At 39.3% G+C, this 12,096-nt stretch overlaps 1 protein-coding gene across 6 annotated transcripts in view; it reads right to left on the bottom strand.

Annotated features, from left to right (window-relative positions):
- GALK2 (galactokinase 2) overlaps positions 1 to 12,096 on the bottom strand; it is a 49,844-nt gene that overhangs the window by 23,575 nt on the left and 14,173 nt on the right. For all 6 annotated transcript variants that reach the window (XM_086620070.1, XM_086620068.1, XM_086620069.1 and 3 more), the window contains one exon: positions 234 to 332. In XM_086620070.1, coding sequence (XP_086476196.1) covers positions 234 to 332 — 99 coding nt within the window. The remainder of the gene's footprint in view (positions 1 to 233; positions 333 to 12,096) is intronic.

Genomic DNA, 12,096 nt, shown 5'->3' on the forward strand with positions numbered 1-12,096 from the left:
TCCTCCTTCTTGCTATTTCTCATTTTCATTATCTTATTACTTCAAACTTGTCATACTCGATTGTACAGATTTTTATACATGTAATTCCTGTTTCATTTGCATACCAGTGGTACTTATGCTGCTTACTAAGGTATTCCAAATTCTTGTCTTTCTGCTATATACATATGAAGATATTTTTTTGTTTACATAAACTCATTTTACGTTGTTAGTTTATATTACAAAGATCCACCTACAGTTCCTTCTTCTGCCAGAAAAGAGATAGACTGGTCCATTCCTCCACCTTCTGTGCCAATATAACGTTCACTCTTTGTGCAAATTTCTGCAAGTTCCACCTGAAAAAAACATTAACACGTCAACCTTCAGCCAAGGTTAAAGATGATATTCAGACTAGATACAAGGAAGCAATTTTTTGCAATGAGGGTGGTGAAACACTGGAACAGGTTGCCCAGAGAGGTGGTAGATGCCCCATCCCTGGAAACATTCAAGGTCAGGTTGGACGGGGCTCTCAGCAACCTGGTCTAGCTGAAGATGTCCCCGCTCACTGCAGGGAGGGTGGACTAGGTGACCTTTAAAGGTCCCTTCCAACCCAAACCATTCTATGATTCTGTGATACTTTTATACTGCTTACTCATGAACTAGTGAGAAAACAAAGGAGGTAATGAGAGAGTGCTGAATACATTGTCTCTCACACACCAAGTAGTGTAAACTGGTATCAACCAGGATGCCACATGGCCCCTTTTTCCTTTTGTTCTGAAGCAAAATAGAATCAACTATTCAGCTTCCCCTGGACCCACCATAGTCGGATGCTTTTCAGAGAATCCTTGTTTAGATGCTTAACTCTTGTAGCTGTCCTCCTACCACCTTCCTCATTCAGCTCACACCCCTCCATCCCAATAGCAAGTATTTTGTTGATCTATTAGTTGAATCCACCTATATATGCATCTTGGTAGCTTACAGAAAAATGGAAAGTTGTTATTTTATACTATATTAATGCACTGACTCCATCATCAGAAATTATGTATTGAACCTAACTCAGAAGCCCCTTCTCTGTAAATACTCTAATCAGTGGTGCTTGTCATTTCTCCTTGAGATACTATGCTCACATTGTTTACCTGAACTAATTTTCAACTACGCGTCATTTGCGTTCTTTTGTGACATTTTAGGCGTATCTTTGTGCATCCTGATACCTGCAGGTCAGAGGATACTATGGGAGGGTGGAATATCACTATCGTAACTGTCAAAAATAGTAATTTACAGAAAAGCTTTCAGCCATCAGGCCAAGTCAAAACAACACACAAGAGAAGCATTGGAGAACAGTCGAAGAACACAGACTACTCAAAGGGAAGTAGGTCAAAAGGAAAGCATCTGTGTCCCCATACTATGATTCCCACCAGTTTGTTTTTCTAAGCACAAGGTAACCACAGAGAAGATGGGAAAAGAACGTGAAAAAAGCTCCAGTCTGTTTTTCAGTCTGGTGACAAACTCAGACTGAGATTCCACACTCAGGATGCAGCATCACAGCACTGAAGCAAGCTCACCAGCCAGGCAGGGACATTAGCCAGCACACAGCTGTAAAAGGCAGCAGATAGAGGCAGTAAATCACTATCCTGAAAGAGCTGTATGTGCTGGTCACCTGCCTGCTTGCTCACTCAATTTCTGTAAGGGCACCACAGACAAAGCTGTAAAGTTGGTGCATAGACCCATGTAATCAGGCTGAACTGTTTGCAAATGCACTAACATCCCATTTACTCAGCTCGCAATGCCGTTACGGTCAATAACGCCAGCACACTGGTCGTGCCCGTTTAAACAGAAGCGGTGGCTGTGCAAACCTGGCCTGAAGTACAGCTCCTGAGGTCCTCGCAATATATATTCCCCTCTTGGACACAGCTGCCTGAGGTATTATTTCATCTGCAATCGCCACATAAAGCTTTGCTAAGTCAGAAATTAAGCATTTCACCCTTAGTCTGGCTGCATGTCATCTCCATCGACACATCAGCTACCACTTGATTGCTTAAATCGTTTAGACTTTATGAGCCTGGGCTTATTAAATAAATATCAGGAGAAGTCTTGCAGAGGAGGAATGTTAACAATCAGGACAGGGCTACTCCCCTGTCCCTTTACATGGTCTGGTGAATTGTGCCTGGTTAAGAACTGGGCCTTGCTCTGTCCCAGCTCACCAGCTGTCCAGCTGCGTATGCTGGGCTAACAGTGCTGTTTGAGCTTGAGCAACTTTTGTTTTGAAACTCCGCAAGGATTGGCAGGACCACCAAGTAGTAACTGGCAAGGGTTGAGAAGAACCCTCTCCACAAGATAGCCCAAGGCATCCCTGAAACATGATTTGGTTTCTAATTTAAACAGGCCCTTGCTGACACAGGCTGGCCTTCTAATACTAGGATGAGAAGCATGTGAATGGAGAGGAAATCATCATCTGTATAGAAAGCAGTTTCTACTTACTACTGAGACAAATGGGCAAACGTTTGCCTTTTGCTAAAATGAGTAAAAGGGCAAAGATCAGAGGAACTGAATTGTAGCACTGGAAACTAATGTGAAAACTAAACTGGAGAGCCTTGTGTACATATTTGATGATACTTGGAAAAGGATGGTCATATGACTCAAACAGTGAACCGAACATCAGGAGGTCTGGACTCAATTTCTAGCTCCACATTCAGTTTCTTGTGATTCAGGGAAAGTCCCTTTAATTCATCATGGCTCCATTTCCTCAATGTAATGAGGAGTATCTTCCCCTTCTTTGTAATTAGTAATTGCTACTTGGGATTCCTAGATTATAAGGCTATAAATATGTGTGACCTCATGACTAGGAACTGAAAAAAACACATTTTGCTACACAAGTTCTCTGTCTTTAGGCTTCCACAGAAAATATCTTTAAGGAAAAAAACTGCTAGAACCATGAAAAGGAAATAACTTCCACCTATCTCAAGCAATGCCTTGCTTCCATTCAACTTGTCACACTTGTGAATCATCTGTTGTTTATCTCTCTCTGTAGTATATGTCTCACCTGTAAAAACACAGAGCTTCTCAGATCCCAGAGTTCACTGCACAAGCTGGCAACATCTCAGATGTATGCCTCAACAACACCTCGGCATGCATTACCCACGGCAGCTCCTGCAGAGAAGCAACTCAGAGCATTCTCATAGCTACATTTAGGGGCACCACACCCCCGGCTACACCACAGCATTACCTGCCAGTCAGGTAGGTCTCAAAGTACAACTGCTACGCATATAAAATAAACACTGTCGTCCCTATTGAGTTCTGCAGGAGTCCTGAACAGGCTTTCCTGTAGAGCTAGGTGAGAGTAGACATTTGCTCTTCAGGAAGCACCATGAGCAACATGCATAAAGAATAAACCCCATCTGCACATGGGCTACACCTCCATCCCTCATATTCTGATCCAAGAGATCACTTCAAGCCAACCTCAAAACATAACTAGTTCTACGCACCCAAGACTCACTAGGATGTTTTTTCCATCCCTAAAGCAGTATTTCAAAACCACTAATAAATCATAATTTAAATCTTCATAGAATTTTACATACTTTACTTTAAAAGCATTCCTATAAGGCTGCTGTTATCTTCCGTTTAGAGACAGCACAGATATTTACATGATTTGTTCAAAGTCATGTGAATCGGTCACAAAGGTGAAATGGGAACTCAAAATCCTCCCTGTTTTCAGTTTTGTGCCTTATTTCTCTAAATAATACGGTCTCAGGGAAACCTTTGCAGAGTGGGTTTAAAACCTTTTTAAGATGACAGTAGCGAAAAGTGGAACAAAAAGATACTAAAATCAAAGTAAAAATGGATCTGAACAGTAGCGTTATGACTAGAAAAGAATTACTTAATCAGATGAATCCAGAAATTCCTTATCCCAACTGTGATCCACACATGCTACTGCCCTGAATTTCTGCAGATTTGTTCCAGAAAGTTGTTTCAACAGGATTGGCTAGACCAGGTCATCATTTGTGAACAATAACTGTCATGCAGATAGTTAAGTCCCAAGCTGTCATCTACACTACTAAGCAAGTAAAGTGATATATTTAAAGTAATAATTAAAAAAGTAAAGCTCAAACATCAGGAGATGTTTCCTTTGCTATTGCCTTCCCAAAGAAAACCACCACAACCCTTGGCTAAAAAGGATGTGCACGTAATGCCCATGAGCACCTAAGGGGCTGTCAGCTAGCTAAAATTCATTGAAAAACTTGGGTCAGAATGAAAATATAGAGTACATTAACATAAAAGCAGTCTTTGTGGGTCAAACCAATGCCACTTCTAGTTCTGTATCTTGTACCTGAAAGCGGGCTCTTAGTATGGACCAAAGGTCAAGTGTAGATTATATTTCCCCAGAACGTTATTTTTTGATAAAAGAGCTTCCTGAGCTGAATGCGAATTCTGCACACTTGGTTACCAACAATGGATTTCTTATATATGAACTTGTCCAGACTCCCTTTTAACTCATATTTTTGAAAAAAGCTCCAGTCTGTTTTTCAGTCTGGTGACAAACTCAGACTGAGATTCCACACTCAGGATGTAGCATCACAGCACTGAAGCAAGCTCACCAGCCGGGCAGGGACATTAGCCAGCACACAGCTGTAAAAGGCAGCAGATAGAGGCAGTAAATCACTATCCTAAAAGAGCTGTATGTGCTGGTCGCCTGCCTGCTTGCTCACTCAATTTCTGTAATTTTCTGCAAAAATTCTGCAAAATTTTAACACGTAGAATATCCGGTAACAAGGACTTCTACAACTTGTCAAGTGAAAAGCCATCTCCTTTTGTTGATTATTAACATGCGCCTTACTAACTTCATTTAATACCTTCTGGTTCTGATAATGTGAGGGGCAACGAACAATTTATTCCTATCTACTCCATCAATTACATTCATCATTTTAAGGACCTGTATCACTTCTTTCCAGTGCTTTTTTCCAAAGAGTCCCAGCTTACTTTTACGGAGGTCATTCTGTACCTTTGATCATGCATGTGGCTTTTCCTTGAATCTTTTTCAGTTTATCTTGGTTGTTAAGAAAGGAGAGAGCAGACTTAGAGTTTTTCTTAAGACTACCTTAGAGAAAACGTAGCTGTATCTTTTGCTACTTTTATGTGACAAGTGAGCCACATAAAATATGTGTTAATTAGTGTAGACACAGACATATGGTAACGCAACCCCCATCAGTTCAGCAGTACCATTCCACCTCTTTCACTGCGGTTATTGTCCTGACACCACAGTCAACAGGGGAGGTTACGTGACCACGTCAGCCACTCCTGTGCAAAGTCCCTTTGTTTAAACCTGCTGCACAGAGGCACGGCTGAAGCAAACTGTTCCCTTCTGCTGACTGCAGTGAGGTCTGTGAAAATGAGCAGTAGTAAGCAGGGAAGCTGGGATGGAAACGTAATTATCTAAATTCAGTTCAGCAAGACCCTGAGCTATTTTGTGCAGTTAGTCCGTTCAGCCTAACACGGGAGAGGGATGCGCATAACACGACAGGAGTAGCAGCTGGCAGGTGAGTGAAACCTTGAAGTCTCCCTGGTGATGTGTCAAGAAACACCAAATATTGCAGCTTCTGAATGCCAGACCCGATATGATACACACAAACGCAAACAGTACTTTGTTGGCAAGAACACCTGCCAGGCTGGCTGTGCCTCCATGGGAGATGTTGAGCGTCAGTGAGTTACATGATATATTAAGGTTTTTTTGTTGTTTATCCAACAAAAAAAGATACAACGCATTACATGAGAATATCCATAATTAAAACAATACAAAGCAACATCATCAGGAGTAGAATCCCAGTGTGTACAATTCACTCACCTCATAAGCAATTAGGCATTAAGAAATCTATGTGAAGTAATAATCTATTTAAGGAAGCTGCTGTCTCTCAAGGATTGCAAAACTGAACTCTTAGCTTTTAGACAACTTTAGTTGGAGCATTTGGAAAAATCTGAAACTAACAATGCACAAAATGTATTTTTTTCAGGCTGTTTCTTTTCAGAAGCTTAATTCTAAAGTCTGCTCTGAACGTATCCTATTGCAGGAGGCAGCGCTTACCAGCTTGTCTACCAGGCAACTGGCCCCCATGTGCAGACCTAGGCTAGCCTTTGATCTAAGAGCTCTACTAACTACCTCTGCTTTTTGTTTGAAACAATTTAAGGTTCTCCCTGATAAGGAGCAAATCAATCTTGGGTTACAAAGAAAGAAATTACTACCACTTAAATCTGTTTTATCTTTGAGCCACAAGATTTCCTATCCAGAATGCAGAAAGTCTAATCTGGGAAATCATATTAGTGGAGATATAATTTAGTCTGACAAAGAAGGGTTGTGATTTTTTATTATTAGTTGCCCTATGTATAGTTACTTTAGATGGAGAGATTTCTTGCAATAAGAACTTATCGATAGCTCTGCATCATGTTACCTTGTTTTGGATTTTTAATGGAAAAAGTGGGTTTTCAGTAAAACGATATTTTTCACTAGTCTATATTTTTCTCTGCTTGTTTACGTTTCAATATGAAACACCTAAAATTCAGGTTTTGATTTTCAACTGAATATTTCTGGTCTTTCAAAAATGATGAAGAACTGATAAAAGAATATTTTTCTGACTGTTTCCAGGCACATTGTATTGTATTAGATTTGACCATGTGTACCCTGATATTTCAGCAGCATGATGAATTATGAACCGCCCAAGACAGCTCATTTGATTCTCTGTTGCCCTGGTGTTTATTTTAGTTTCTCTCAGTTTGAGGTTATTGATAACAAACACGAAGGCCTAAATGTACAAAAGTATTCAGGTATCCAAGGAATAATGAAAGCGAACAGATGATCTCTTACTTATAAAAAATTGCCTAAAAATAGAAACCTAAAGAATTATCTGAGTGAGAACAGATAAAGGAGTTTCACCTTTAATAGTCCCCTTGCTCACAAAGAGGCCAGGGGCCAACTGCTCTGATTTTCACTCAAGCAATGGGTCTGGACAGCATGTAAACTGTGACAGAATTTGCCCCTATATAACTGTCACTGTCAATATGTTCCATACCAGTGATCAATCCCTTTCGATCTCACATAGACCTTTAAAGAAGTAAACTTGTGAAAGATTAAACCCCTTAAAAGAGTAAAACAATTAGCGAGTAGGAGACAGGCAAATATTTGTTAGTAAAACAGAATTAGTGTTGCTTAGTTTTTTTTTGGAACAGCTCACTCTACGTTACCCAGAAACTTGATATATACAAATCCAGAATGACAGCAGCCGAAATAAAGCAACCTTCCCTATAAAATGATAGCATCAGATTACATTTGCCTCAGTGGTTTTATGTAAGTTCATTTTGGCCAAAGTTAAACATGCTGGGTGTTCTATATATAACAATGCAGGAATAGTGATAGCTAATCTCTAAAATAAAAAAACAATTTTCTTCCTGTTTTAAATGTTATTGTTCATGAAAGGAAGCTCCATGAAGAAAATACATTCGTTAATACGAGTTATCTTTAGACTGTCATTTTCAGTGCTCCAAAACTCTCTTCAGCATGCAAGCTTAAGTAACGAGAGTATTTAAACACCTATCAAGCCAAAAGTCCTGTGTGTACATTGACTCTCTCTACAGAAATACAGTAATGGTTCCCCAGTGCACATGCAGTAACATTCTGGACAGTTTAATCTGAAAAGTCAGACTCAGTCTGCTGCTTCCCTTTACAACAAATAACGTACATCATTTTATGGCAAATTTAGTTCCGGGTTTGGTTCATGGCACACACGGCTGAAAATGGAGAAGAAACCTTTGTAGATAAAAAGAAGTATTTCACAGTAAGAAGAAAACATTCTCCATCACTTAAGGCATACTTAAAGTCTAGTTAGAGAGTGATTTTTTTTTCCATCTGTATACGTATATATGTATAAAAATGACTTCTGAAATATAAGGCACAATGTGTCATTTATTAAGGTACAAAATGGTGCTCAAATTTTGAGGTTATTTTTATCACCAGGAATGTCCTTGTTTTTAATATCTGGTCTTTACTAGGAAGAGATTGCTGAAAGTTACCATCTGCTTCCAGTTTGCATATAAAATACCAATTAGCTAAACTTCATATATGTTTTGCAAGGTAATTATGCTTACTTTTTTCCAAAATGAGAAAATATTTGTCAGATAGTATCTGGATGTTCTCATAAGCACAGCAATCTTAGCTTGACTTCGTCTGCCCTCTAACATGCTCAAATAGAAGGTTATCAATTTGGCTGATGAGAGATTACGGCCTTTGATTACCATTGCTCCAAAGTACTCTGCTCCCCCTTGATTACAAACACACATAGTCCAACTTAACAAGTTAAAGATCCCTGTTTTTTAATTCCACAGGGAGAAAGGAACTTTAACATTTCTTAGTATGAACAGGACTTTAAAATACAGTTATCTATGTACCGTTTTTTGTGCAAGCAATTTGAGTTTCTCATATAAATAACTTGAGCATGCATCTATCAAACATTTTTGATGCAGCAATATTATAAAATAATAAAATAATCCTAACCTGTATTATCAGCACGTTATTCATTTCAAAGTCACACTATCAATATGAATACTCACAGATCTTCTTGCTAGATAGCTAGATATTAAAGCCCGATTGCACATCAGAAAATTTATCAGGAAGTGGTAAAGTATTGAATTGAAGCCCTTTCCTTATATACAGGCTTCAAAAACAAAGTAGAAAGGATTCCAGATGGCCCATCTATTGTCCCACTGAAATCAATGATGTTACCAGGTATTGTAACTGTTTAAATATAGGACAATGTTGAAAGTTTTGAAAATCCCACACTCGAATTCATCTGAGCCATAGTTTGAGAAAACCAAAGCCAACAGACACTGTGCCATTACAGATTAGACTTAGGTCCTCAGATTTAGGTCCTTTTATTTATCGTCCTGTCTAACTTAGATTTTTCTCAGTCTGGATAGAGTCAAATATAATTCAACTTCCTATACTCAACACTTCACATTAAATTAAATAAACCTTACTCACCTTTGATCTATTTTTCCCAATAAATATGTGCCCAACTGCCCAGCCTTGAGCAACAGAAAAAACGTTAGGGTGGCTGAACAGAATTTAGTACCACAAGATTTGACATTTGGACAGCAACACTATCATCACAACCTTCAAGTAAATCTAGTTATTCAAAAGTACTAAGTGATTTTCTGTACTCATTAATTCCTACCATGAAACACAAAGCTGCGATAATTTAGAGCATTATTCTATTTCCTTTACAAAAAGTATCTTCTCCCGATGAAAAGTTGTACAAAAGATTGATTTTGTAACAGTAAAATAAAAAACACTTTAAAATCAAAAGTTAATACTGAGCATTGCTGTTCTTTGAGTGATGCCAACACAGTCTGAGACTGGTATCCTGTTTGGAGGAGGAAAATGGATTCTTTTTAAAGAGCGCACTCTAAATTTTCCATCTTGTTATTTGAATGCTATTGCACTGCTGCAACTGGTTAGCACTGCACATCTGGCTGAATTGTCTTGGACTGGTATTCTCCCTAAACTATTGTGTATGTGTGTGATGGGTTTTTAAAAAAAATACTGTATGCACACTGAAACAATGCCCTATTGCAGACTGCTACACACAATAATTAGTGAGAGCATATTTTGTTTCTGATTTTGTTTTCAACGTCAAAAAAGTGCTATTTTTAAAGCAAGCCACCATGAAATTCTAGCCATGTTTTTACAATATTTTTCATTATGGGTTTTTTTGGCTCTTAATCTCATAGGCCCAAACTTCACACTGGAAGTGTTATCTCATAAAAGCTCTAAATTTCAACAACTTTTACTCTACAGCTACTATTTTAGACTTGGATTTATCAGGAAAAAGAGCATATAACTCAAATATTCTCATAAAAATAGTTTCACAGAAACAAAACAGATAAATGTTCCATTCAGTAAAAGGTCAATTTTTCATAACTTTGGCTACAGAAGCCCTACAATTCAGCCAAATTTGATTCCAAAGCCAAAAGTTTCTATGTCCTGCTGCTACAGACCATCACATTAAGATTTTGCAAAGTCCATCAGACTAATGAGGGGCAAAAAGTCAATCTTTTCTCATAAAATTACTGCCATGACCAAATATTGTTGCTTATAAATACTACTATTTACAACTTTCGCAACTCTTCAGCATTTGGAAAAAAAAGACGGAGGGGAGAGGTAAAGTGGTATTTCTTCCTTAAAAATAAGCGAACTGATAAATATCCAGAGTCCTAAAAATGCAAGATCCTGGTTTGCTTTCTAGTAGAAAGGATCTGGAAAGCCCCTATTTCTGGTCAGCTAAGATATGCCCTGCCTTGGGGAAGCTCCCAGCTGATACACAGCCAGCATTACTGGATCCTGCACAGATACCATTTGACACCAGCACAGGATGCATTAGGAGCTGGAAATAAGTGGTCAGAGCACGTTTTATACTTCAGAGAGCTCACATGCCTAGATTGCTCTAATTTATACTCCAACTAGCTCTGCCTTACACAAGGCAGTTCTGCGAGGCTAAGCATAAATTCAGTGCAACAGAGAATCTGGATTTAGCCAGATATAAGAGGTCTCTAATGCTAAATCATAAATTAGCCAGGAACACTGAACTTGTTTTTACTGTCCTGTAAGATTTGGGGAAACTTAGAGCCTGGACAAAAGTAATCACTCTGCAGAGCTGTTATCCTGTGTCTTAACCACCACAACCAGGTGTCTTGGTCTATGCAAACACACAAAACCTTGGATGCGTTAACTGCTCCTATGTTGGCTATGGGGAATTCTCATCTGTACATTAATTGCTCATTTTTCATCACAAGTGCAAAATATTTGGCTGCAGAGAGCAGCATTTCCTGACAAAAATGTGCAATTGTGTCTGCTGTGTTTGTCCAACTATATTTGCAACACAAGATTAACTTCCAGCACGTTTTCCAGCCAGCAAGCAGAAGAGATTTTGGGTTGATTGAGCAGGACACATGAGGAGAAGGAAAGACAATCAGCGGAGTCTCTGTCTTCCTTATATTCCTCCACAAGTTTATACGAAAATACCAGAAAGAGTTTTGCACCTTTCTTTAGAAGAGTTCAGGCATAATGCCAGCCGGTACTCCCAAACCACGTGTAAATTCAGCTTAAGATACACACTGCATCATTTATTCTCTGAGGAGAGCTGTGCAGTATTTATTGGCATAACGAAAACCTGGCTTCTGGTTTTCCAGTTACGGATTTCTACTACCTAGAAAAATTTGGTCTTTCTGAACTCTGTCAGTTTTATGGATTTTGCAGATACCCAATTCCTGAACACATGCACTCCACTGATTTTTATCAGTAGTTCCCAAACTTACCTCATTTGATTACCACCATCAGAGATGGTGCTGACCTGTGATAAGATCACTTATGCAAAACCTGAAGCTTCTTGCCAGGCCAGGTACACATCCATAAAAAAGCAAGTCTGTCACCTCCAACCCCCTTACTGCAAAGTCTCATTCATCTAAGTGGGATCTTCAGTTCCATGTTTTCATCTACCATTGCACTACATGTCTCATTTCACAAACTAGAGCCTCTGTTAAGTGTCCAATCCCTTACTTACCTTTCAACCACACATTACACCAGCACAAAGCAGAGAGACATGACTGCAGCCACATCCTCCTACGTAAAAAAGCCGCCCTGCCTCAGCCCCTCTTTCTGCTTTAACCCTGCCTGATACTTTCCTGAGGCAAGCACGGTGCGCTGTGCGACGTGGGATGGAGCACTTACTGCTGAGCGGGCTGCTGCAGCTGCAGCTACACAGGGAAGCAAGTCACACGTGATCAGCACAAACCTTCTGTGTGGATCTGTTTACCTCATGGCTCAGATAAGTGCTTGCATACAAGCACAGCTAAGAGCTGCCGTCATCATGTACCACTTTAAGTTGGCTTTGTACCACAATCTGGGAATGTCTGCCTTAGACAATAGGCACAAATATGCCTAACAGTCACATTTAGATCTGCTCTTTTCTCTTCCTGACAATGTTCTAATTTAAGATTCTAGTTTCACTTAACCAGACAATTTTACTGGAGAGAACTTCATTCCCATATGGCACCTTCAAGGACCATGACTCCTCCAGAAATTTG

This window comes from Tauraco erythrolophus, chromosome 14 (genome assembly GCF_009769465.1).
Source record: "Tauraco erythrolophus isolate bTauEry1 chromosome 14, bTauEry1.pri, whole genome shotgun sequence".
NCBI classification, from domain to species: Eukaryota; Metazoa; Chordata; class Aves; order Musophagiformes; family Musophagidae; genus Tauraco; species Tauraco erythrolophus.